This window comes from Antennarius striatus, chromosome 12, assembly GCF_040054535.1.
Source record: "Antennarius striatus isolate MH-2024 chromosome 12, ASM4005453v1, whole genome shotgun sequence".
Taxonomy (NCBI): Eukaryota; Metazoa; Chordata; class Actinopteri; order Lophiiformes; family Antennariidae; genus Antennarius; species Antennarius striatus.
Genome location: NC_090787.1, coordinates 249,773 through 275,636, shown reverse-complemented (window position 1 = coordinate 275,636; position 25,864 = coordinate 249,773). Strand labels below are relative to the sequence as shown.

Genomic DNA, 25,864 nt, shown 5'->3' with positions numbered 1-25,864 from the left:
AATAGTTTCAAATAGATATGATACATAGATACGATAGGAGTGGGCTAAACCGAATCACCTAGTGTCTCAGAGAAAACCTCTGACCTATTTAAAAGCGGAACTTTGGCCGAATATGTCTGTTTCCCTGCTCTGCTGTACTTGAATACTCATGTACTGTAATCTGTCTTCCCCTGTTAGCGCTTCCGCAATTGGTCACGTGACTGCTCAGACACTGTGGCGGAGACATACGTCAGAGCCCTCCCACCGCACTGCGTGGATAGCGCAGCGCCAGCATTAGTCAATGGGCAGAGTCTACGTAATGTTCGCAAAATGCGTTAGTAAATGAACTGGCTGTCCCGCCTTTACGCTGTTCAGACGGGGGTTTTTTGTACCGAGCGGAGAGGAGATGCACACGGCACTCGAGTGAGGTAACTATATAAAAACCCATTTGTTAGTCTTCACTCCCACAACATGGACCCGGGTGTCGCTCGCTGCCTCCAGTGGATGTCTTTAACCACTGTCGATCACAGTTGCTTTGGGATTTCACACATCCCTGCCTACTGTTAATCCATTATGGGCAGAATGCTGATTTCATCTGAGGCGCCAGCTAGCTAGGGTTAGCTGATTGAATTGTTGCTTACAATTCCACATCCCGGCTGTAGCATTAGCCTCCGGGCTACCGTGGGAGACGGTAGACGTTAGCTTTGCGCTAGTAATCAGGGGTCGAGTTGGACAATGACGACTGGACACAAGCTGGAGGTTCCGTCCGGTTTAGTTATGTCCGTCTGAACGCTGACGTGAAGGTGCGTTCCGTGACGGGCGAACCTGTCCTGTGTTTCTTTGTGCTCACCACGTGCGGCCAGACGGGTGGGCGGCAGCTCCCGTTAGCGCCGTGGACCGCGTGGGGCCACGGAACACTGCCGGCAGGACCACCAGGGGGCTGGAGCCGGCGGACGGTGTAGGGAGTGGACGTTCAGCCCTGTTTGCGCATTAAAGCCAACATAAAGACATCCACGGTGAAAGAAGTACATTTGTAGCCCCTAAAGATTCGTGACTACACATCTGATTAAAGATTGAGATTAAAGGTCTTTATTTGTCACTATACAGATGGTACAACGGGATTACGAGGTCAGGTGTTTTCAGAAAGTTGTATTCTGTGGCGTCAAGCTGCTGTGGCAATGAGGCAATTAAAAATAACGGTACAAGTGGTAATTTAAGTACTACAGAAATCCAATCATTATATATAATACATATTTATATCATATAATGACATGACAATATCAACCCTATGTATAGATGATTGCTTATACAGTGCATAAATCAATATATTACATATCTGATGAATCTCCTGATTCATTTTTGTTTAAGAGTAGAAAGATTTGGTGAACATTTTGTCTTTATTTCTGTCAAGATTAAGTGAACTGGTTAAAACAATGAATACATTCATTCATTCATCTTCCAACCCGCTTAATCCGCTAACACAGGTCGCGGGGTAACCAGTGCCTATCCTGGCAGTCTCAGGGCGTGAGGCGGGGGACACTCCGGGCACGACGCCAGTGTACCGCGGAGCCACATAGAAACGAACAACCACTCACACACACACTCACTCCTATGGTCAATTTGGGACCGGCCAATTAACCTGAAGCGCATGCTTTTTGGAGGTGGGAGGAAGCCGGAGAACCCGGAGAGAACCCACGCAGACACAGGGGAGCATGCGAACTCCGCCGTGTTGTGAGGCAGCAGCGCTAACCACTGCGCCACCGTGCCGCATACACTTCAATCTAAACATTTTTATTTTTTGCAAGTGCTTTTTATGTTACTTTATAGCTTTGGAGTTTATATCTGTGGTGGAATTTGGTGATGCCTATCCCTGGTTAATACCAATCTGTTACCATTATTTTGTGTTCCCATACTTTTAGTGTAAATTCCCTGTGCATATTGCAATAAAATTTCTAAAGTGGATTATGGTGTACACATGATTTGTGCTGACTTGTGTGTGATAGTGATAAAGTAATGCAAAGTTGCGTTGCTGTTTTCTGTATATCAGTAATGACGTTTTTTCATTTACTTTAGAAATTACGAGAAATTAAGTTATTTCGCGTAAGAACCTGAAACCATCAAATGAGTTTCTGCCTGAAAAAATGATTGACATGAGCAAAACAGTTGTTAAGTCAATGTTTTGAATGGTACATTGACTAAACATTGCACTTTTATCCCATAAATTGATGGGATCTTTTTTTTGTGAAGGAATAAACTTGGTGAGATGGGAGCTTAATGCTTTATCTTAGTCAGCTTTGTAATACTTGATGTCAAATTCCAACATGGAAATTGTGTTTGCACAACATCTAAAGTGGACTTACTGTGTTTGTTGCAAACAAATCTTCATTGATTAACTGTAATTTGTTTTGGGGGTTTTTACACTGCCAGAAAAATTCTCAGAACTCTGTGCTGCAAACATGACGATCAGTTAAAAGATGGGAACTGTGCTAGTGGAAGAGTTCGTGTCTGAGTACAAAATATTTAAAGTCAACCACTGTCTCCCAACGTGTGGGGTAACACATTTTGAAAACTATTTTTGCAATATAACTTATGTTTTTGGGGGAGGGCTTAAAGTAATTGGCGGTGTTTCCCTGCAACTTTTATATTGAAATTTGTTTGGATTTTTTTGTTCTTCATCCTCACTGAAGCTGGAATTTGCCAAAGTAACAGACATAGCAATATTTTCCAACCATGAGCTCCATTGAGACGTGCCACTCAATTGTTTGCCCTTGTGTTGTCCATGATGAAGATTGCCTTTAGATGATCAACACTGTCGACTGAACACATATGGCAAATAACTTCTCTTTATCTAAAGACTCCAAAGTGTAGCTGGTCACACGTGTAGGAGGATGGGCTTAAGATATATCTGCACAATTAGCAAGGATGTCCTACAAAATGAGAACTGTGGGACTTTTCAAAAGAAGTTTCACATTTGAAGCTGCTGGAAAAAAAGGTACAACGTCCCACCAGCAGATGTAAGATTACACCATGAGTAGCCAGTCAGGTGGTTGATCTTTGACACAGCTCCCTGACTGCTCAAACATGCGGACACATATTCCCTCCCCACCTTACTCTGCAAATCACTTAAGTCACTGGAATCAGCCTGTAAACATTCAACCTGTTACTTGTGAGGCCGCTGGTGTGATCGCTGTGTATTTGTGGTAAGCATCACCTCTGTCTCTTTCTTTGTTCCGCAGAGAGAGTAGCTGATTTCCTGTGTCTAGTCTGGCGTTGTGGTGTTTAGCTTTTTCACGCGATGGTGAACACACGTTCACAGCATCTGCCACACACCTGTTTCTTCACAGCAGCCTTCTCTGCTCTGCAGCTTCTTGATTCTATTCAGAGAATTCCACCTTCTGTCCACAGAGTTAACATGACTTAATTGACCTTGGTGTGGTTTTTGTCCCCATATCACTTTCACCTGCATGTGTCATCATAACCAGTAGACTAATTTCATACTGCAGGGTATGTTGCTCAGCAACATAACTTTTTTTTTTTTATGCCACCCAAGAATATTTTCAAGTAGGGATTAATTTGCTGCTTTTAGCTCATGTCTGGAGCCAGCACAATGTTTGTTCTCTCAATACCCAGTTTACTTTTTGTTATTTTCATGAGAAGCTATTTGATTAAGTACTCAGCTTTAAGGTACAAAACTGACAACACTGGTTGTGTTTTACATTTCAATGATCATTTTAAAACCCCTTGAAATGCAGGAATACTCAATGTTTCAGTGCTTTTTAAAAAAAAGTTTTGTCCATTATTGGTTTTTGACAAATTAGTTTTATAAACAAATGTTGTGGAGGAGTTTATGCTGGTATTATGGTAGCTCAACAAGCTGTCAACTTGTGTACCTCTTTGTTTGCCTCCCCCCGTCTGTATTTTGAGAGGAAAGAAAGTAACACTCCTGTAAATTCCGGCAAAACTGTCAGTGGGTACGTCTTTGCTGAACTGAAATGAAACAAGTGCACATAAATTTAGTATAACAAGGCGATGGTAGGTGAAAGCTTGGCATGTTGATTTGATAAGCGAGCAAGGATCAGCTCGGCCCGAACGGAAGGTGTCTCTTTGCTTGCGCTGAGTCAGCTATAATGAGCACCACTACCAGGCTGGTGTTTAAAGGCTTTCCACGGGTGCTTGAGTCAGGAGCTGTGCAGTAGAACAGACACACACTTCATAACAACTTCCATTGTATATCTGCTTGTAATTGGATGACCGGTCTGGTGTGACTTGTCCAAATGACTGCCATGATTGCTGTTTAAGTTTTGTGTCAGTTGGTTGTTGTCTGGCGTAATGACACCACGATGCCTGTAAACATGGCTTTCAGCCTCTACCTGCCTCTTGTAATGAGGTCGTAAAGATGTCACACTCCGTTTGCCAGGTGGGTGATGTCTAACTGCGTAGCGTCACCAATGCCGATTGAAGGCACTGGCAACACCGATGAGTAAAATGCAAATGGTTAGTGTAGTATTATTTATTCTTATGTCAGTGTTACTCTAGGCATTACATTGAAAAGTCCCACTTTAAGTGGCGTGTTTGTCCTTCCACTCTTTTAGACAGGCAGATAAGATTTTATCCCTACTGTGTTTGTCTAATTCCAAATGAGATTATGTTCCTGGCGTGAGGTTTCCTTTTACAATAGTTCACTGGTCTCAAAGAAAATGCTCTGAAAACTGTAATAAATAAGTAAATAAAGGTGCCAAATATAAACTTCACCGCCATGTAAAGGTTGTTCAGGTTATTTATATTTGGAAGGCATGACATTTCAGTGCAAATTATATGATTAGCAGTAAGTCAGACTTAACTGGAGAAATTGTCTTACATTAGTTAAAACCAAGCATTTCTCACGCTAATTAGAAAAGCTATTATTTTATTGGACATATCTTACATGGTTTTAGTTACACAGTGATGTTAAAAAACATAGTAAATAAAGGAAGACAGAAATAAAACACATTTTATTTCTGTTTATGCAGGAACAAAACATTCACCATTTCAGAAACTGTTATTCTGCTCCCCTCCATCCTCCCAGCAGCTTCATACTGAGATGGGACGGGTCTGTATGATGGTCGTGTGAGGATCATATGAAGCAGCTTAAGGCCCATCCATAGAAATAACAACATTCCTTCTGTTGTGAAGGAAATCACTCTGCCTTTCATGTATCGGATATGTTTGAGAGTATTCAGAATGATACAGTCCCAACCAAGGAGTAGTTTTATCCTACAAGATTAAACTGATTAAAATCAACCCGTTGTATATTTGCAAGACAGTTCATCATTAGAGTGTCACACTGTACAGTGTCAGATAACAGCAGGACAGAAGAAGCTTTTTTAATTTTTATAATTGTCAAGGTTTGTAAAAGGAAGTCTCTTCACCACTTGTATAGTCTTATTTAAATGGATAGAGCCTTCACACTGCGTTTTTTTGGAAATTGGGTATCGTGTTATAGTTTCCATCTTCCTGCGAAGACATGTTGCTGTTTTTTCACTAGTGACAAAAATTATTTACCTCCTTTTCCCTATGAGCCTGAACTTCACTTGTCTGTACTCTGTAATATTTGTTTTTCCAGAGCACCTCCTTTCAGAAGTGTTGGTAAAAGCCCTGCATACTGTAGCATCCAGACTGGAGGGGAAAGAAGTGTATTACGGTGAGTGAAGTTATCGTCAGATCGTCTGATGGGATTATTGGCTTTTGTTTGGGATCTGAAAGTAATTGTGATGACATCAAGGGTTCAAAAGTTGTGTGTGTGGGGGGGGGGGCACTGTTGGGGGGTTGATAAGGCCACAGTTGAATCTCTTTTTATTAGATGTTGCCTCAATATTTTTTAATAATTTGATAGAAATGAACTGGGAACCATGCAGTTACTGTATTTGTTAGAAGTTCAGACATGAAAATATCTTCAGGTTGCGGTAATATCTTGTTCAATGAAACCAGTTCCAGAGGGCATTGTTATTGTCATTTATTACATTGCATTAATGTAAATAATTGTGTATATACTGTATATGTTTACAGTATTACCAAACACAAAGTTATCAAGAGTTGCTTCAAGTGATTTCAAGTGGTTTTGAAATGCTTACTTTTAAAGTTGCGATGTCTGTCACAGCAATAAGAGATTCTTTTGTTTTGCTCAAGATCTCTAGTAAGAAACACACCAGGCTTTGTGCCTCCTCAAAGGGAGTGCTCTTAAATGTAGGTCTTGCTCTTGCCCCAGCCTATCTGCTGCAAGGTACATAGGTCACTTATAATCTCGTGTTTATAAACAGTGTCTCATCAACCGCTGTGAAATAGGCTTATAACCACACTGAAGGTCTGCCGCTCCGGTCAGAACGCCATCAGTCAGACCTGAGCCACTGTGAGTCGAGTCATTGCAGGGCACAGTGGTAAGTAGTCCAGCGTTTGTTCACTGAAGACAACCAATAACAATGAAGTCAGCCTGAATTAACTGTCTTTTATTCAAATAATGGATTTGTCAAATATTTTGGTTTTATTGCTGTTCAAAAAGTAGATTTTTTTATCTGTGGTTTATTGTGATAAAAGTAGTCCTTATCTACATTTTGTCACAATAATTCACGTTTTATGACATCATGTGATGCATGCCTGAAAGCTCTGGTTAATGCTGCTTTAACACATGTTATTTACCAGGTTATGTGAATGAAGTCATTCACCGGTAAACTGATGTCGTGTGACGACTAAAGATTTGAAGCAAGCTGTAGACCAGTTGCTTGTTTTACAAGGATTGTTGAAAATCGTTCCCAGGGCTACAAGTAATGATTATCAGTTCATCTGTTGGTTATTTGTAATTAATGTAAATGATTAAACACCAATCAAAACGATGTTTCATTTTACAAACACATAGTTCAAAAGTTAAACTGCTCCCCAGGGCGCCACCACGTGACTGCACATCACTCAACCCTCTCTCCATTTGTTGCATGTCTAAAGTTCCTTTGTGTGTGTGTGTGTGTGTGTGTGTGTGTGTGTGTGAAGAATTTCCCATTTGCAGTAAATATTAAAAAGCTGAAAAAATTCAAATTCTTTAAAAACGTCTGAAATGCTTAATTGATTGACTAAATATTTTGCATCGAATGTCTGTTTAACTGGTCGTTTAACAATGTAAAACATTCAACGTTAAGAATTCTTAGTAAATTATTCCACTGGGATCAGATACACAGTTCATTCATTGTCTACCACTTGTTCTGCTTACGACAAATCAGGGGCTTTGCATGAGCCTAACCCAGCTGACGTGAAGGCGAGAAGCTGGGGACACTCCGAGCATGATGCCAGTGCGCTGTAGCAAATACAAAGTTGAGGATTTGAATATTTGACCTTAAGCATCCTTTTGTGATTAATTGATTGATTAAAATTAATCATTCTTTAAATTCATACATTCTGTAATTTCTATTAATTCCATTGACATTTCTGAATATTTCTTGCGAGGGTTCTTGCCTCTTGTGGTTGTCAAGAGATAAATTTGTCGGTGGTGTTTAGTGTATTTTCTTTTCGTTGTTTCTTCAAACTCACAGCGACCTAGTTGCTATCAGTTTGGACAAACTTTTGTTCTCTTTCATTTTAACATTTAACATTAACTTTTTAACATTTAACCTAATCTACAGTATGTCCCTCATCTTGCCTCTTCTAAATTAGGTATAAATATGCTAATAAGCTAGCTGCCCTAGGCGTGTGTGTGTGTGTGTGTGTGTGTGTGTGTGTGTGTGTGTGTGTGTGTGTGTGTGTGTGTGTGTGTGTGTGTGTGTGTGTGTGTGTGTGGATGCGTATTTTGTGAGTGTGGTCAGTTTCTGTGGCATATACTGTATGTTTCTCCTCCAACCACCCCCGCCTTTGCTCTTCCTCACCCCCACTCTACATGCACTAACCCCTTAGAGGTGTAGAGCGAGGCCTCATGACAATCATTTGACTAAAATTATATTGCTGCCTCAAGCTTTTGGAACTGGTGGGGGGACCAAGCAATTTGCTGCCCAGTTCTCATTAGAGGGCTTATTGTCCTCAAGATGGCTACCTGATTCATTTATTGCAGCTGTTATGCTAAGCTAAAGGAGGCCGGAATGGAATTTTCACATTACGCTTGATCTGTGGGCTTATTACACTCAATATACTGTCACATTGAGAAACACTGCTGTTTTTTTACTCTTATTTGGATCCAGTCAGTAATTCATTTTTGTATCTTGACTTGTAGCAAAGATAATAATTTTGATCTGTGTTAAAAAAGTCAGTCACCTTAAATGATGATTCCAAGTAAATATTGATTTGAAAAAAGGAAAATGAAAGACCTTCGTTTCACTGAGATTTATTTTAAGGTATATTCTTAGTATCAGAGGTATGGGGTTGTTTGTCTAAATGGCTTCATGCTGATGTTGTGGTTTTTGACTGGAGTATGAATAATTTTGCGTGAACAGATCACTGAGTTCAGTTGCTCCATCCGCTGCACCTTCGATGCCATGACCACTGACGAAGTGAGTGACTGGCAGACCCTCAAGGATAGTGTCATCCAGTCAGCTCATAATGTCCTTGGATGCTCTCCATCCTCCCCCAAAGCGCCTTGGATATCGGAGAGGACACTCCACATCATCGATCAGCTGCGCCAAGCCAGGCTCCAAGGCGATCTGACCGAATACCAGCGACTGAACCACCAGCGCAACGTGGCCATAGCTGAGGACAGAGAGAAGTGAGTCCACGACCAATACCAATAACATGAGCCGTGTCTTCACTCTGCTGTACCAAGCTCGCAATGGCCCACGTATCAAGACATTCCTGGTTAAAGACTCTGATGGCAACATCATAACAACAGAAGCAGACTGCCTCACGCGCTGGAAAGAGCACTTCAGCCTCTTTTTGCAGCACAGTTCCACCCCAATGATCCCACCATCATTGTGGCTGCAAACACCTCAGTCCCTAGCGACCCCTGCAGTACAGACCCGAGGAAGTCAGAACTGCTCTGAAAAAACTTAACAACAGGAAAGCTCCTGGCATCTGTGCAGTAACGGCTGAGATGCTAAAATCTGGTGGTGACAGTCTTGTCGAGTGGCTCACCCACACCTTCAACCATGTGTGGGAGACAGAGAGACTTCCCAGTGACTGGACCAGAGGAGTAATCCCACCCTTCTGGAAACATAAGGAAAGCAGGCTAGTCTGCAGCAACCACAGAGGCATCACACTTCTCTCCATCCCCAGTAAGCTCTTCTTCAGGATCTTGCTCACCCATGCTCTCCCAGCCATCAGAAGTCGCCGTCGTCTCCAGCAGGCTGGCTTCATGCCTAACTGCTCCACCACAGACCACATCTCTGCCGTTCACCTGCTCATAGAGAAGACCCATGAATTCCACAAAGATCGCCAGCTATACATCGGGTTCATCGATCTGAAGGCTGCCTTTGACACTGTCTGCCATGCTTCACTCTGGAGTATTCTACAGACCCTTGGAGTACCGCCTAAGATTGTTGCCCTGCTCAAGCTGGTCTACAGCAACGCAGAGAGCTGTGTCCGTATCAACGGTACAGACTCCAACTGGTTCTCCATCTCCAGTGGCGTTCGCCAGGGCCGTGTGGCCACTCCTGACCTTTTTAACTGCATCATTGACCATCTGATGTCCAGGGTCTGTGAGCGAGTCCCTGGGATGTCCCTCGGAAACTACCACCTGACTGACCTGGAGTATGCTGACGACACCATCCTGCTCAGCTCATCCTACAGCCAGCTGAGAGACGCCCTGGACATATACAGAGGAGAGGCAGAGAAGCTTGGTCTTCCAGTGAGCTGGACCAAAAGCAAATTCATACATGTTGATGACAGACCAGATCCACCTCCCCTGCAGCTGGATGGTGACCTTGTGGAGCCTGTCAAAAGCTTTATGTATGTGGGGTCCATAGTGACAGACAATGGGGACGTCAAACCAGAGATTCTCTGCAGAAGAGCTCTGGCAGCATCAGCTCTGCAGTCTCTCTGGAAGCCACTCTGGAGGCACCAGACCATCTCACGCAAGACGAAGGTTCTAATTTACAACTCTGCCGTCCTCTCCATCCTGCTCTACGGCTCGAAAACGTGGCCCTTAAATAAGACACTGGCCGCCAGTATAGATGGTTTTGATAGCAGGGCTCTCAGAACCATCAAAAACATCAGGTGGCCCCAGCGGGTTTCCAACAAAGTGCTTAGAGCCCCCACGTCCCAGCCCAGGGCTTCTTGCCAGGCGCGCAACATCGTACCCGCTAGTTGGGTCATGTCCTCCGCCTTCCCCCTGATCACCCAACAAGAGCCATTCTCCAGTTTGACTCCAAGACTGCAGGCTGGAAACGACCTCCAGGCAAGCCCCCCCCCCCACCACCACCAATGGCTTGACGTCATTGCTGGCGACCTCCGACCACCGGGAGCTGCTGTGGAAGATGCAGAGCAGCTGGTACAAGACTGCCAGCGCTGGAAACAACTGACTCATCTGGTTGGCTCAATGCACAGGAACGGGACACCCCCCCATCGCAAGAGCCCTACTGACTGACTGACTGAACAGGTCCCGAAACATTTTACTTGTGTGACAAGTTTACCTGGTAAACAGAACCAATGATGTGATCATGAGAAAGTCTTTTATTTGCTGAATACAAGACTAGAACATAATTCACTGGCTTGTTTAAATAATGGAATGGGTGTCAAATTTAATTCCCATGAAAACAAACCAATACATGATAATACTGGTTACTGACAACTGACGAAAGAGTAGCTATCAGTTTCCATCTTGATATTTGCGGCTACAATCCATTTAATTATCTGTTTGACGATCAGCGTGATTTAAACCTGCGTCTTTTATGTTCCTGTTTTTGCAGGGGACCATAAGCGAGGGGGGACAATGCAGGTCCAAGTGCACACCAAATTCTGCTTCCTGTGTGTGTTCACCTTCCTCTTCCATCAGTGCAACCACTCCCATGGGCAAACGCACAGCCATCAGCGCCACAGACGTGGCGACGCTAACCACGACCACAACGACCTGCAGATTTCACAGGCTCCATATGTGAAAGGAGCTTCTCCGTTTCCAGAATCAAACAGTTCACTAGATCACTCTCTGGAGGAGGAGCAACTCTTCTTCATCCAGCAGCTGTTCACGCGCTATGGCCAGAAAGGCCAGCTGGATTTCCAAGGATTTCAGAGTCTTCTGTTTAGCCTGGGGTTGGGTGAGGTCAAGGTGGTGGATGCCAATCACGAGAATTTGGGTCACGACCATGTAGCTCACCTTGACCTGCTCGACATGAAGGAAGGTCTTCATTCGCATTCACCAACTGAGGAAGACCATGGGCCTGAACACAGACATGAGCACGGTCATACGCACCACAAGACTGACCATCCACATCCACACGCGGAACATAGTCCCGCACCATGTGATGAAGTGACCACTCCAAGTCCGGTTGCTGATGCGCTGGAAGATCATGATCACCGTCATGATCATGATCATGATCATCATGGACATCGTCGTAATCATAGTAAAAATCATTCTGCTAAAAAAAAGAGGGAGGCGTCAGAAAGGCAAGCCACACCAACTCTGCCAGCCCGTGACTTGTTTGGTCACACAGGAGGTGTGGATCATCAGCATGAGGAGGTAGGACGTTCTTAAATTCACAAAGTTTAGAGCTAGCTTTGACATGTCAGAAAATATGCAAAAAAACATGCAATATAACTAAATTAGTCACCCAAACCTCCAGCCTATCCAGGTCTAGCCTCTCCGTTGAAAGTTTCTTAGGCTTTGTTTTAAACATCTCTAACAAATTTGTCTCTTGTTCAAACCAAAGCCCCATAAGACCTTTGGGTTTACGTAAGCTGAGTTCAGTTTGAATTTCAGATACAAGCAGAGGCTTCAAGTGATTTATTTTTGCAAACTTGACTCATATATGTACACTACAAAAGATCACACCACACCTCATTGTGTCAAAGGAAGGATTCTCCACCTCTGGTGATGTCGTGTGAAAGAGGATGTGGTGCAACGGCTGTCTGTGGTAATGCAGTGAAAAAAGGACTTGATGAGAAAATGCAATGGTCATCTGTCCGTTGTGTGTGAGTCAAACAGCAGTGTGCGGCAGCATCAATGTTGACTGCTGTTTGACACCACCACATCATTCACATGTTGAAATCCTAACTATCACATGTTTGAAATGTATGTGGGTGTCACCAGCGAGTCAGTCTCCACCCAAAGATGTTGAGATCAGGACTCTGTGTAGGCCAGTCAAGTTGATCCACACCAGACTCTGTCATCCATGTCTTTATGGAAATGCTTTCTGACCTGGTTCACTGTCGTGAAAAAGGAAGGGGCCAGCTCCAACCTATTCCCACGAAGTTGGGAGCATGGAATTGTCCACAATGTCTTGGTATACTGAAGCATTCAGAGTTCCTTTCACTGGAACTGAGGGGCCAAGCCCGGGTCCTGATAAACAACCCCACACCATAATTCCCCCTCCACCATATTTTACACTTGGCACAATGCAGTCCGACTAGTATCATTCTCTTGGCAACCGACAAACCCGGAGTCGTCCATCAGATTGCCAGACGGAGAAAGACGATTTATCTCTCCAGAGAACTTGTCTCCACAGCTCTGGAGTCTGGTCGCGGTGGGCTTCACACCTCTGCATCCGACTGCATCTTGAGCTAATCTGAAGGTTTGACTCTGCAGAAAGTTAGCCACCCCTTTGCCTATGCCCCTCAGCATCCTTTGACCCCGATCCATCAGTTTACGTGGTCTACCGCTTTCTGGCTGAGTTGCTGACGTTTCCACACACGTCCACTTTCTTATAATACAGTTGACAGTTGACTGTGGAATAAGTAGGAGCGAGGAAATGTCACAGCTGGATTTGTTTCACAGGTGGCATCCTGCCACATTTATTTAATACTGGAATGATGGGTTTTTTGTATGGAGTGTTGACATTTTGCAAAATGTAATGTAAGATATCATGTTTGCTCCTAAACCATCACCTTCTTTCTCCAGTGCCTGAACCTCACTCAGCTCCTGTCCTACTATGGCCTGAATCCTGATTCGCCCATCAACCCCGGCCAGTTCAGCTACCTGTGTCCTGCCCTGCTCTACCAGATAGACAGACGCGTCTGCATCCGTCATTACCACCAAATGGACGTGGAGCAGGAAGCCCTGCAGCCTGCCAGTTCTGGTAAGAGCCCAGGCCTCTTATTGATCCAGAGTGCTCTGACTGGAAAGACACCAAAAAATAAACATAGAAATAAATTATTTCACCAAGTTTCACCTTCAATATTAGTCAGAGATAATTCTAAAGTACTTGAGATCTTTTCTACCAGACCCAAGAAAATATGTTTTTCCATCTGACAGGAAGAATATGGCATGCGGGGACAAGCAGTTTTCCTCTCATCATTTCATTTAATCCTCAGAAACCATATAATAATAGTCAAACTTCCATAAAAACATGTTATAATAGCTTGTAGTGAAAACAGTTCAGTCTGCCTGTTTCTGCGGCCGGTGGCTAAAGGAAACGCTTCATGAAAAGGAAACTACTGTTTGCAGCTTGATGCCATCAGGATAGTTGACCAGATGGTTCTGTCTCTGGGCAGAACTGTGCAATAGAGGGTTTATTTGAACTAATCAAGTTACAAGTCCTAGCAATAATAACTATGAACCAAGAATTATATCCATCATAATTCACTTAAACCTACATTTTTTGCAGCATTTTCTCACTTTTAATGCATTGACAACCAGGAAAGCATCCGGCCTGTGGTTAGTTAGTGATAGTAGGTAAAGAATCAGGAGCTTTTCCACAGCTGATATCGTGTTTTGGATATTTGCCATTGGCTTTGTAAGGTCATCTGAAATGTGTCACAGTCTTCTAATCAGAGACGCATTTTTCTCCTTGGTTCATAACTGCTTTTTATTCCTGATAACACTTTAAGTGTGTAAGCAGCCTCGTCACGGGGTTTTAACATTTATCCAGACTCTGAAACGTTGCTCAAACACCAACAGTTTAATTTCTTCTAGAAGAATTGATGCTTCTATTCATAGACCAAGAAGTAAGAGTTATTCTTTTAGTTGATAGACGTCCAAATCAAAAAACGCACCACGTGACTTGAGTTGAACTCGGCATCATTTAATCACCTGCCTGCTGCACTCATGACTTCAGAATCTATTACTTTACTAGCAGTTTAGTTGCAATGCCACCAAATGAGTGGCCCCATTATGTACCGGCAATAATAGAATGAGAAATATTAGTCTTTTGTGGACCTGTCTCACTGATGATGAAAACGGTAACCTTCTATTAGCCATGTCTTTCAGCTTGTGTTTCAAATCTCTCTAGCAGTAATAATAAGAGAAAAAACCCTGAGAGAGACAAGAGGCCGGCCGTAAAATGAAGGTCGGCGTTAAACCCCGTTCAGGGACCACCACAGTGTTTCTAGCTTATGAGAATGCAAATCACAAAGCCGCTATTAAACACAAAGTTAATGAGTTACGGGTCAGGAGATAGAACCATAAAATATAAGTACAAAAACGCAACCAGTAATCACAGCCTCTGCACACAAAGAAACAGAGGACCACACAAGCAGCTCGCATTCTTAGTTGTGATGCGGTGTAAGCGTGTGTGTGCATAAAGTAAATGCAAATTTCCAGGAACAGATAACACCCTGGGATGAACATTGTATTGTGAACGCTCTACAACAATCAGTCTCTCCACACTACAGTTACACCTTGTTATTTCATGTTTTGTATTGTACCTGAAGTGTAATTAGGTTTGGGTTTTTCATTTAAAGCGGCCAAGTGGGAGCTGTCACCATAAAGAATGGACAACATGGCAAGTGTGAGGTCTTATGATGTTCCTCGTTAATTTTTAATTAAAGGGAGAAAGTGCCATTTTTACGAGGAGAAATATTTGAACTACAAAAGTGAATGTTGCTGTTGTTAACCTCAGCGTGGAATTGAACCATTAACGACGCCGGTTCTTAAAGGGAACCTTGTGGAAACGTGACTGCAGGATGGAATAAGGCCCCTCTATTATAGACTGAACCATGTTTCTGTTCCTGCAGATGTTTTAGCTCGGACGTATGTGCCTGAATGCCCCGTTTACCCATGTAGAGAAAGCCATCAGGAAGCGTCTGCCGTATTGCTTCCTGTATTGTGAAAACTTGACTCGAATCGAACCCTAGAGCTGTTTTCAGGTCTTGTTTCAAGAAATCCCAAGCACTGCCCAGCTCACAGTCCCACTATCAGGGGTTTTTATTGGTCTGGTGCAGTGCATTCTGGTAGGTGGAATTTATTGGATTTCTAGCTCGAGCACACTTAGTTGTCTGTGGCACTAGAATAAGGAACAGTTTCATCTTCTTGTACAGCAGAGACTGCCCACTTTAATGACCACATGTTTCAGGTTTAACATTCTTCTTGAACTTTGAATGACATGACCTCTCTTAAGTATTTGATTATAAAGCATTATATATTTGTTGGACACACACACTGCTGTAGAGATAGCTGCATCACTTGAGCCTCAAGCAGCATTGAACCACCACTGAGATAGAAATAAGCGTAAAAATTATGAAACAGACAAAGAAGAAAGCTCAAAAACGTTAAGACAACGAGAACAGCTCCTCATTAGTGGGAAACGTAAGACATTTGATTGTCTGTAATGGTGCACCCTGACTCAACCATCGGCATCATCGCTCGCCACGGCGCTGCCTCTCATTTACCTCCTGCTGCCATCCATGGGGGAACTCTGGAAGTATGCAGTTAGTTTCTTTCTAGCTCCCACTCCTCTCTTTTTGTGCTGCACCAATTAGGAGAGCCCAAGCGACACCCTGGGCCATTTTTCTAAGCCATGGCTCACAGGGGATGCTTAATTGGAGAGAAGCTACAGACCAGTGGGTCTTCTCCTCCTCTCTCCTGCTCCTGCGTCTCCTCTTTCCATCGCCTCGTAGCAACCCCTGCACACCCCCAATATCTAAACACACAAAAAAAGCCAAGACTGCATCAAGGTAATGAGATATAGAAAAAGATGCACTGCATGAGGGCTGCACACTGTTCAGTCTCAAGCAAAATAAAGAAATAAATAAGAAAGCAGCTAATGGAATCACCTCTACCTGAATGATCCACACAGAAATGCTGATATGAAAACGAGATGTGAAGGTTGTTAAGAAAAATCTGTCTGCAGTGAGAAAATTAATTCATCCTGTCTAGCTTTGCCCTTTTCTGATGATGTCTCCCCAACCTGCATGGAACATTCAGAACAGACTGGGCCGTGTGACGTTACTGTCAGTGTGTAGAGACCTTGTGATGATGATGATTCAATATGGTGATGACAGGAGGTACTGATTCTCCCTCTGCTTTTGCAACCCTAACACCGACCAGGTAGTTGTCTTCTAGAGCTTCTCTCTGGTCCTCAGAGAAAAGCTAATCTTTGAGACGTTAGTCTAAACTGTATTGCATAAATACACATTAAAGGTTATAATGCATGATTATTTCCAAGCAATTGTTTTGAAATTACCAACTTAAATGCCAGACACATTTTACCCTGGAATAAACCGTTTGGTCTGTGGATTCTTGTCATGTCGGTTACAAATCCCAAAATGTGTGTGTTGCATTTAAATGCTAATTGGGAAATCCTGTGTTAAAACGCTGCTTCTTGTTTGGGTTGAAGTTCAGTGTGTCATGAGTGATGGTGATAATGGAATGGCCTGTCTTCTGAGTTTGTTGTGTGATCGAGTGATTCTTCTTGAGCCGTGTAACAAGCTTTGAAGTGCCAGATGTGACATGTAAATTGAACACCTATAGGACATTTTGAATGGATGAACAACATTGTCAAATCGCCTAATGCTTTGGATCTTTTGGGGAACGAATGTTTAAATGTTCTAATGAGAGGCTGTGTGATCAGCTCTTAAGCATCAGGGTCTTCCTCTTCGGTTAAAATATTTCCCCCAGAGGAACTCCAGCCTCCTGTTTTCTGATGGAAAGATGGCCCCCTGGGGAGAGGTTTTTTGTTGTTTTTTTTGTCGTTAATCCTACAGCTGGGTAATGGGACAGTAACAGCTTGATTCAGTCTCAGTGACGACCACGCTGTCAGGAATAAGACGTTTCAGATCATCGCTTCACGCCACCTGGGGCCGATCAGACACGAAGAAACCAAGTCTGTCTGCCGGTCCGATTTCACTCTTATTAATCATTTTCTTTCTGACTTCATACCAGCTTTTGTTTTTAAATACTTGCCAGATCCAGACCCTTTGGTCCTACCAAATAAATTTGCTCCGGACGGATATCTACTGCCCTTTTTTCTGCTTTATTTCCAGAAATCCAAGCACATTTCACTGAAGCTAACTGTCTGCTCGATGTATATGACATGCACACTGCATTCTAGTCAATAGAAGTCCTTCAGACTATCTGCAGAGACGGACCCGGCTTCGCTTTAGCAAACACGTCGCCCGCTTTGGAGTGACACCAAATTTCATACAACATTAAAGACTTTGTCCTCTATGATGAAGGAGTCACAAAGTTTTTTCTCCACTCGGGTCTGGAGCCGTTTTGAAGTGAATCCTGGGCTGATAGGTGGACTGACAGTTTAAATGATAGTCTACCTGTCTGACTTTTTCCTTGTCTGCTTCACGCATCGTGTCTGCGGTCCTGAATGAAAAATGAGGCGAATGGAATTCTGCTGAGATGTCACTTCAGATTCTTTGCTTTAGGCATTGTGTGTCATCACAAGGACACTACGGAGAGTAGTTTCCTTCGTGTATGAACAGGATGGGAAAGAAAGTCTTCAAACAGTAGCAGAACCATTTAAAGCCGAGTCTGTTTATGCCGTCATTCATCTGACATCCTCCATCTTTTTTACACACTCCTACGACGGAGGAGCAGCAGTTGATCTCTAAAATGTTTGATGTTGTTTCAGTTCTTGACCTTCGCCGTTCAGTAAATATCATAAAATATAACCATGCCCATCTTTTTTCTGCCTGTTTCTCCAGCGTGGGTCTGGCTGTGGGGGTTCGTGTCCATCACCATCATCAGTCTGCTGTCTCTACTGGGTGTGGTGCTCGTACCCATCCTGAAACAGTCCTGCTTTAAATTCCTGCTCACCTTCCTGGTGGCGCTGGCGGTGGGAACGCTCAGCGGCGACGCTCTTCTTCATCTGCTGCCTCACGTGAGTATGACGCAGTTTGTCCACACCGATTTAATCACATGCACACTACACTTGAACAATCCTGCAACATCTTTTGTTTGCCGAACCCTTGACCGACAAAGTGTTGTGTAAATCAGTTCAATAGTGGATAATACTGGTTATAACACTACTGATGATATTGATGGTGATAATACTATTATCCAATAGTGGATAATACTTAGATCTGGTGCTTTAGACGGTGGCGTAGTGGGTAGCGCTGGTTTGATTCCTTCCTTTTCTCCCCGTGTCTGCGTGGGTTCTATCCAGGTGCTTTGGCTTTATGTCACCGCCAAAAACATTAAGCTTAGGTGAATCGATCAATCCACATTGACCGTAGGTGTGAGTGTGTGTGGGAGTGGTGGTTTGGCTTTTGTGTGTCCTCACGATGCTGACCCAATCCATCCTGTAGCTTTTGCATAATGCTAATGAAAAATAAAGCAACCAAGTTGTGATGAAAGACCAAGATTAACATAAAGCGATTTTAATGTAACAAGGTAATTCTGATTTCTCGCAGCTTGTCGCACACCTTGAATCTTTTGGTTAAGAAACTGAACGCGTTGCTGCAGGTGAACTAGAAATCCTTCCAGTGGTGACGTCTGACCTACTTTTAGATGTTTTATCTCCTCGGTCATACAAAACCTCGGCCGAGGTGTCAGTAAATATCTTCTGGCACAAAGTCAATGTGTGTGTGTGTGTGTGTGTGTGTGTGTGTGTGTGTGTGTGTGTGTGTGTGCCGTAAAATAACTATGAGTGATCATCAACCACACGCTGCCCTTTCTGTTTGTTCTCCCGACTCTAAGCGGCTTTATCTTTGTGACTCTAGGAAATAAAATCTATGTAATGACGAATTGGTGATCCTCCCTCCTCACACCCGTCCCTCCCTCTCGCCTCTCTTCCTCTTTCTGGCTACAGTCTCAAGGGCATCACGACCACAGCGAGACCGCGAAGACCCATGACACAAATCTGGCAACAGCCTTTGATGGAGTGTGGAAAGGCCTAACGGCGCTGGCTGGCATCTACCTCCTCTTCATCATCGAACACTGTATCGGCATGTTTAAGCACTACAAAGACCACAGGGTGAGATAAAAGTGACCCCGCTGCAGAACTTTGCTGCTGCAAGCCCGTTATTTGTAATTTGTACTTGTAATGAATTGCTGTGGGTGGAACATGAAACTATGTCTTGGGGTTGCAGGGCAGGAAAAAAATGAGCGAGGAAGGCAAGATTGGCAGGAAGTTGTCAGATCACAAGTTGAATCGTCGCTCAGATGCTGAGTGGTTACACCTGAAGCCCCTCAATGAAGGTGAGAAGTGTTCCGTCTCCGCAGCGCTTTGTTTCCTCGACCGTCACTGAGTTATGTCTCCGCTCCAGACCCGAACAGCACCGCCACCTCCTGCGACAACGGTCACAACGACACACAGCTAACGGAGCTCCAGCCACTCGATTGTCCCACCAACAACACGCCTCTGGCGCTCACAAGCCCACAAGACCACCAGTCACCCACCAAGAAAGAGAACGGACGTAAGGCCAAGCATCACGGCCACTCTCACGGCCACGGCCACTCACACGGGGGGAACTGCCTCTCGGATCAGGAGATGAAGGATGCCGGTATCGCCAGCATTGCCTGGATGGTCATCATGGGCGACGGCATGCATAATTTTAGTGACGGCCTTGCTATAGGTAAGAGGATTTGTTGAGATCGTTGAGATTTGTGTGCACTGTGTTCACTTCAGGCAAGTTTTAAAGAGGAAAAATCATTCCACAGAAACAAATGAAAACCCAGCGGCTGCCTGTCAAGTGGAGAAATATTTTCAGAAATAGTATCTATATAAAACATTCAGAAGTTTTTCTGAGTTAGTTCTTATTTTTGCTGGTTTGACTAAGACATTATTGTGCAACTGGATAAGAGCTAATACTGTTTTAATACAGCCTATAAAGATAGAACATATTCATCTGTTTTTGTTCTGGGCAGAACTAAAAAAGAATCCTTAATTAATTTTTCAGGAAACTTGGCTAACACATCAACCACATGCTGCAGTTTTGGCTTCAGCTTCTTAGAAATGTCAAACCTTCATATTTCAGAGGTTTCCTGTTCACCCGTGAATAAAACGTTCAAAACTCCCACATTTTTAACGATTCATTACAAATTCATACTTTCAGCAAGAAGCTGCAGTTTAACTAGAATGTGCTGGAAATTTCTCTGGATAATTAATGTTTTTTTAATATCATTCAGAGTTTTTTAACTCAGTCTGGAGTAAAACTTCATGAAATTTCCAGAAATTGACAGTTTTAGTGTGGGTGACATCACTGTCTGTGGAGAAGAGCTGGAAAAAAATATTCTAAAATTATTTATAATCATGAGTTTAATTCCACAATTGTCAGTCCTTATCCATCATTTTTTATAAAACTTGTGGTAGTTTCGTAGTTTCTCCTTCCTAGCATCCATTTTTCCCTAACCTGGTCCGTATCCGTCGTGTCTGTAGGCGCAGCGTTTAGTGCCAACGTGACGGGAGGCATCAGCACATCAGTGGCTGTTTTCTGCCATGAATTACCTCATGAACTCGGTAAGTGGAGCACTTCAAATGAGGAAAAACCTCGACAAAACAAACTGCACGTTGGACCCTACCATTTCATTCATTCTACAAGTACAGGGTGTACGTTTTGTTCAGCTCATGACAACACAGTCTAATTCACTGCTTCCTACGAAACCATTTATGTTCTGGATCCAAAAATGTTAATCCGTGTTGGTCTTGTGACCCTGTTAGAACCCGTTGGTGTCAGTAGTCATCGCCTCAGCCTTTCCTCAAAAAACAAACCCACTTCCTTTTCCTTACGGATAAATGTCTTCTGTCTGACAGCGGTGGGATGACTGTCTTTGCCTGGCAGGCGTCGTTCTTACAGTCAGGCACCAAGACGCCGCAGCTACTGGCACATTCATCTGCATTCAGATCCGTTCCCTCCGTGGACATTTTTGATTCAGTTTAGTTAGAACTGTGAATACTTGGATTTAAACTTGTGCTTTTTTTCTTTTTTGACTGCAACGCATGCACCTCTGCCTGTTTGTCTTGTAGTGAGAGTGAGAGGTTGCTAGAGAGGGGGGTGAAAAAGACCATCCTCAGCAGATCAGCACTAATGATGTGGCTTTTCACGCTGCAGCTTCTACGCCTCGTTTGTGTGCTTGATGAATAGACTAGTGTCAATTACAGCGGAGTGTGAGCCTGTGAGAAATAACCCCCCTCTGCCCCTCCTGCTACGTTTGTCTGGCAGCGTCCTGGACTATTGTGGCTGTAGGAATTCAGGAGAAAACGAGGAAAAATTAGCTTCTGTTGGAGGATGAAACCCATTTGAGTTTAACTAATGCAGCATAAAAGTTGGTGTTGTAGCTGTTTTAAGTGCCAACTTAGAGTACTTAGAGTACAGGTATTAAAGTTAGCTCAGGGCTGCCCCTTAAATGCTATTTTAGCTCTCATCTCTTAGATTTTCCAGATGGTTAACTGCAGCGAAAGTCACGTCGGAGGCAGATTTGCCAGATTAGTTTCTCCATTCGCAATTTTGCATTTCCTGTTGATTCGGTGCCTGTTCTTCGGGACCGCTCGCTGTCGTGCCTTCGCCCCTGCGGGGACGCTTGTCAGATGAACCCAGCAGTTTGAGAAGTGAACATCTCGGCTTCTCTTGAAGTCAAAAAGCCATTCGGCGACTGGCAGCTGGATGGCAAAGATGATTATGAGAGTTCTTTAACCACCCAGAGTGAAGCTAATTGGCAGTGATGGGTGTGGTAATTGCGGTAGATGAGGCGGCAGCAGGCGTGTCTGACGGATTGGATCCAAGCAGACAGGAAACGACGGAGTTAATTGAGGAAAAAGACACCATTGAGGCGAGGTGTGTTGACTGTCACTCTTCAGCATCCCCCCTGTTTTCTCTGGGATTGATCGATGGATGAGGGAGGAGTGATTATATACTAATCATGGTAATTAGCAAGGAGAAGAGTCCGCTTGTTGCACAGTCCAGGAAATGTAGGCCACTCCCGTCTCGGTATTCATCGCTCTCTAAATCCAGGGCGTTTCCGCTGAGACTTGGGCCTCTTCCCACATTTAGCCTGGCAGTGATTGAAGAGGGTAAAGAGGCTGAGGCGCGCATCTGTAGTCATGAGGAGTGTGTTTAATAAATATTCCATCAAACGAGCTTCTCGCCTACTTAAAGATGGGTACTGATGACAGATTTAAGGGGGTAGTTGCTCCAAGGGTTGACTGCTGTCACAGAATCGACTGGTAAAGGCAAATAAAAGCCCATCGTGGTCCTGGTGACGGGGCCGGAGGCGCACCAACACTTGAATGCTGTTTGAATGAGTTTGTTCTCCCACCTGGCCGACAGGTGACTTCGCTGTGCTGCTGAAAGCGGGGATGACGGTGAAGCAGGCCATCGCCTACAATGTGCTCTCCGCCCTCATGGCCTATGTTGGCATGGTGATCGGCACAGCTGTGGGCCAGTACACACACAATGTCACCAGCTGGATCTTCGCCATCACAGCCGGGATGTTCCTTTATGTGGCTCTGGTGGATATGGTAGGTTTGGCGCACCACTGTCAACAGCACCAGCAAGATAATTCAGCTCAAGTCGCGCTCTTTTGTCCCTCTCAGGGGCCGTTAGTCTTCTCTCTGCTCCCCTGGTCTTGTTAAAGAAAGTCGGTCTCTGATCCCACCTTGTTTCTTTCACAGCTGCCTGAAATGCTCCACGGGGACAGCGAGGAGCACAAGCGCTGCCAGCTGGGGCACTTCTTCCTGCAGAACATGGGCATGCTGACTGGCTTCGCCATCATGTTGCTCATTGCCATCTTTGAAGACCAAATCGTTTTTGAATTTGGCTTTTAGTCTCGGTGGGAGAAGGTGTGGGATGTGGGGGGGTAGGGAAGTATTGCTGGTAGAATCAGTATTTTTTTCTTTTTGGCCTTAACATGTTTTGTCTGTAAAGTGACGGCCCAGCCTTGCATGCAACGTGATGAGTCTTCATTACACACGTGCCTCCTTTTCAGACAAAAGCTGCGCTAGTTGACGCCTATCTCATGACCTGTGACGTTTCCGCTCGGCGCCAACCGTCGCCTCTCAGTTCTGATCGCTCAGCTTTCCACGAAGCGTGGAATTAAGAGTCCAGCCAGAAAACGCTTGTTTGAATCCATCGGGAAAAGAGCTGCAGATCGTGAGGCGCTGCAGGACACTTGTTTCTGCAGAGGCAGGTGTCACCACCCTGTTGTAGCGTATTGTCCTCGTGACACCCCCACCCCCCAACCTCATACCTTATGTGCTCTGTGCTCCTTCCCCATCGTCTGTGCTTCATACATCCGTGGTACGTGTGTCATCCATCCTTCTTCCACCTTTCTGCACGCCACCGGAGACCAGAGCTCATTTTAGCTAGTCGCCACGTCTGGAAACAACTCATCAGCTGATGTTGCTTTGCCCTCACAATGTCACCGTACATTCTCAGCAGAGGCGTTACAACAGGAAGTGTTTACTTGACCGTCAAAACTCCTGCTCCATTTAGTTCAGTTTGTTTGAATGTCTGCTCTGGTTTTGGAATCTCAAACGGTTTCATCTCACAATCTGAGCTTAGGCTGTCTGGTGTTTCTGTTCATAAGGTAAAGCCACAAAATCTTTTTTTTGAGAGTCTGACAATTTCTGCATAAAAACACATCTTGGTACAGGTGTATATTTCTTTGTAAGAATCAGTTGCTTCAAAATGTGAACTCAGAAAAGTTAGTTGTCCTCTCCAAAGATAAGATAAGATAAGATAAAAGACCTTTATTGTCCCACAGTGGGGAAATTTGTGCGATCGTGGCAGCAGGGGGGGGGGGTCAAACATAAATAGTTAAATAATATACATACATATTAACATCTGCAACATATGAAATTTACATATTCACATATTGGAAACATATGAGAGTTATGGTGTAGATTTACTTCAGGTGCCTAAAAGGTACTTTGTATAATTGGACTGCCCTGAGGTGGACATTTAATTACAGCATGAGGCTGAGTTGTCAGACTTTTTTTATGTACTATAAAAACATGAGGTCAATATAATGTCAGTAATTGAGCCGCTAAAAGCTAATTGTTTATGGTAAATGAGGTTTTTTTAGTAGCTCTGTGATTGAATTAGTTCCTGATCATGAAACACCGAGAAAAGGACAACAGAGCAGTATATCAGTGCTGGCACTCCACTTGAAATGACAAAACTTTGTTGTAATATTTGTGTCACTGCTGACTGTCCTCAAACAGTTGGTTTCCAGTGGCTGCTGATACCCAACCCCAAACATTCCATTGGCTTACATGCTAAGCTAGCTAGCCCTGTGCCAGCTGCCGGCGCATACAGAGAATGTGTGTAGCTGCTTTAAACCTGTCACTGTGTGACATCCATCATTTTGCATTTTAAGCTGCTGCAGCTCGTCAGTCGGTGTCTCACTGAACGAAACGCTGCCAGCATTGCATCAAGGGTACGTTTATTTTTCTGTCCTTATCCTCGTAGCCTTGGTTGCTTCCTGAATGAGCTGTAAGAAGATGAGGGCCTCTCTGCTTGTTGTGTACCTGGTGTCGTGGGCCTTTTGTGTAACGATGCAGGTGATGGAGCATCCGCTCTCTTTTTACAATCACTGTGTTCATTTCATTTTTAATGATGGTGCACACTGACGTGAAACAAACCCGAATGTATTATCATCTTGGTGCATTCGTTTGTCTTCTAAAATATTGATTTTGTCATTGTGGGGTTTTTTTGGGTTTTTTTAAGATAAGGGTATTTTTGACACAGTGTTACCGTTTCTGTCCGGTTTTACTTATTTAAATCAAAACTCTACTGCCAGGTGTTTGATGAGATCTTTGACATTTTGCCCCCCAAAAAAGTGTTTCTTCATTATTTGTTGTATAAAAAATGTCTGTTAAATGAAGGTCCATGATTGTTTGTCAATTTTTCTTTGTTGTATTTGTTTAAAAATCTAAATTTAAAATGCAAAATGTGACATCCTTGCTGTTTTGCCTGTCTGTGCATTGTTCCCATCATGAACATAAATTAAACTCTCAGTCTCCCGAGGCCTGATGGTCGTGTCTTCACTGTACTGGTGTACATCTGCTCACCATCCGTCGGTGAACTGCCCCTCCTCTTCACTTGTCTCCTGCTTGAATTGGTTGAACAAATGTTCTGAGCTGATGACGTGCTGCATTCACAAACCGACCAGATGCATCTGCTGCAGGAGGATCTGTGGTTAGAGCTGCCTGTTAACTGAAATTTAACCTAGTTCCAAATAATCTGACCACAGCCAAGTGGAATACGTCCTGAGACAACAATGTTAACAAGATTATTTCACCATTAGTAATCATTTTCAAAATATTTTATTAAGTTCACAAAAATGACAATTTCTCATAAAAAAGATTATTCAATTGAGAGATATCTATATTTAATTTGGTCTTTATTTAAAAAAAATTGAATGTCTCAACAGTGGGTTAAATAAGGTCATCAGAACTTTGCTTGAGTCAAACATTAACTCTCCTTCAGCCAGAGGCCACTGGTGTGTTTTCCTTTCAGAGTGGTTGACAAGTGGAAGAAGGGATCCAAATGAGAAAAATGTGTTATTAAAATGAGCAATTCTGAGCATAAAATGAATGGCATGTTTTGATTATGTGACAACTAAAGAAATGTCACAACATCACCATGTTGTATACATCAAATAAACATTAACTTACAAGTT

At 43.6% G+C, this 25,864-nt stretch overlaps 1 protein-coding gene across 4 annotated transcripts; it reads left to right on the top strand.

Annotated features, from left to right (window-relative positions):
• Positions 1 to 211: 211 nt before the first annotated feature.
• On the top strand, positions 212 to 25,473 carry slc39a10 (solute carrier family 39 member 10). Of its 4 annotated transcripts, XM_068329973.1 has the most exons (12): positions 212 to 407; positions 5,582 to 5,659; positions 8,424 to 8,692; positions 10,830 to 11,596; positions 12,974 to 13,151; positions 17,947 to 18,122; positions 19,053 to 19,217; positions 19,333 to 19,441; positions 19,510 to 19,818; positions 20,622 to 20,702; positions 22,510 to 22,700; positions 22,854 to 25,473. In XM_068329973.1, the coding sequence occupies exons 4-12, from the start codon at positions 10,853 to 10,855 to the stop codon at positions 23,004 to 23,006; spliced, it is 2,106 nt and encodes a 701-aa protein (XP_068186074.1). In that variant the 5' UTR covers positions 212 to 407; positions 5,582 to 5,659; positions 8,424 to 8,692; positions 10,830 to 10,852; the 3' UTR covers positions 23,007 to 25,473. The 4 variants fall into 4 exon arrangements, with proteins under 4 accessions (XP_068186074.1, XP_068186072.1, XP_068186073.1 ...); XM_068329971.1 differs by lacking the exon at positions 8,424 to 8,692; XM_068329972.1 differs by lacking the exons at positions 212 to 407; positions 8,424 to 8,692 and adding an exon at positions 3,111 to 3,179.
• The last annotated feature ends 391 nt before the right edge of the window (positions 25,474 to 25,864 follow it).

What these genes read in the sequence shown, in the direction of transcription:
- slc39a10 (XM_068329971.1), top strand. Translation starts at nt 10,853, where the DNA reads ATGCAGGTCCAAGTGCACACCAAATTCTGCTTCCTGTGTGTGTTCACC. An exon ending in CCTGCAGCCTGCCAGTTCTG is followed by an intron (nt 13,152 to 17,946) that starts GTAAGAGCCCAG and finishes CTGTTTCTCCAG; the next exon opens with CGTGGGTCTGGCTGTGGGGG. An exon ending in AGCACTACAAAGACCACAGG is followed by an intron (nt 19,218 to 19,332) that starts GTGAGATAAAAG and finishes TTGGGGTTGCAG; the next exon opens with GGCAGGAAAAAAATGAGCGA.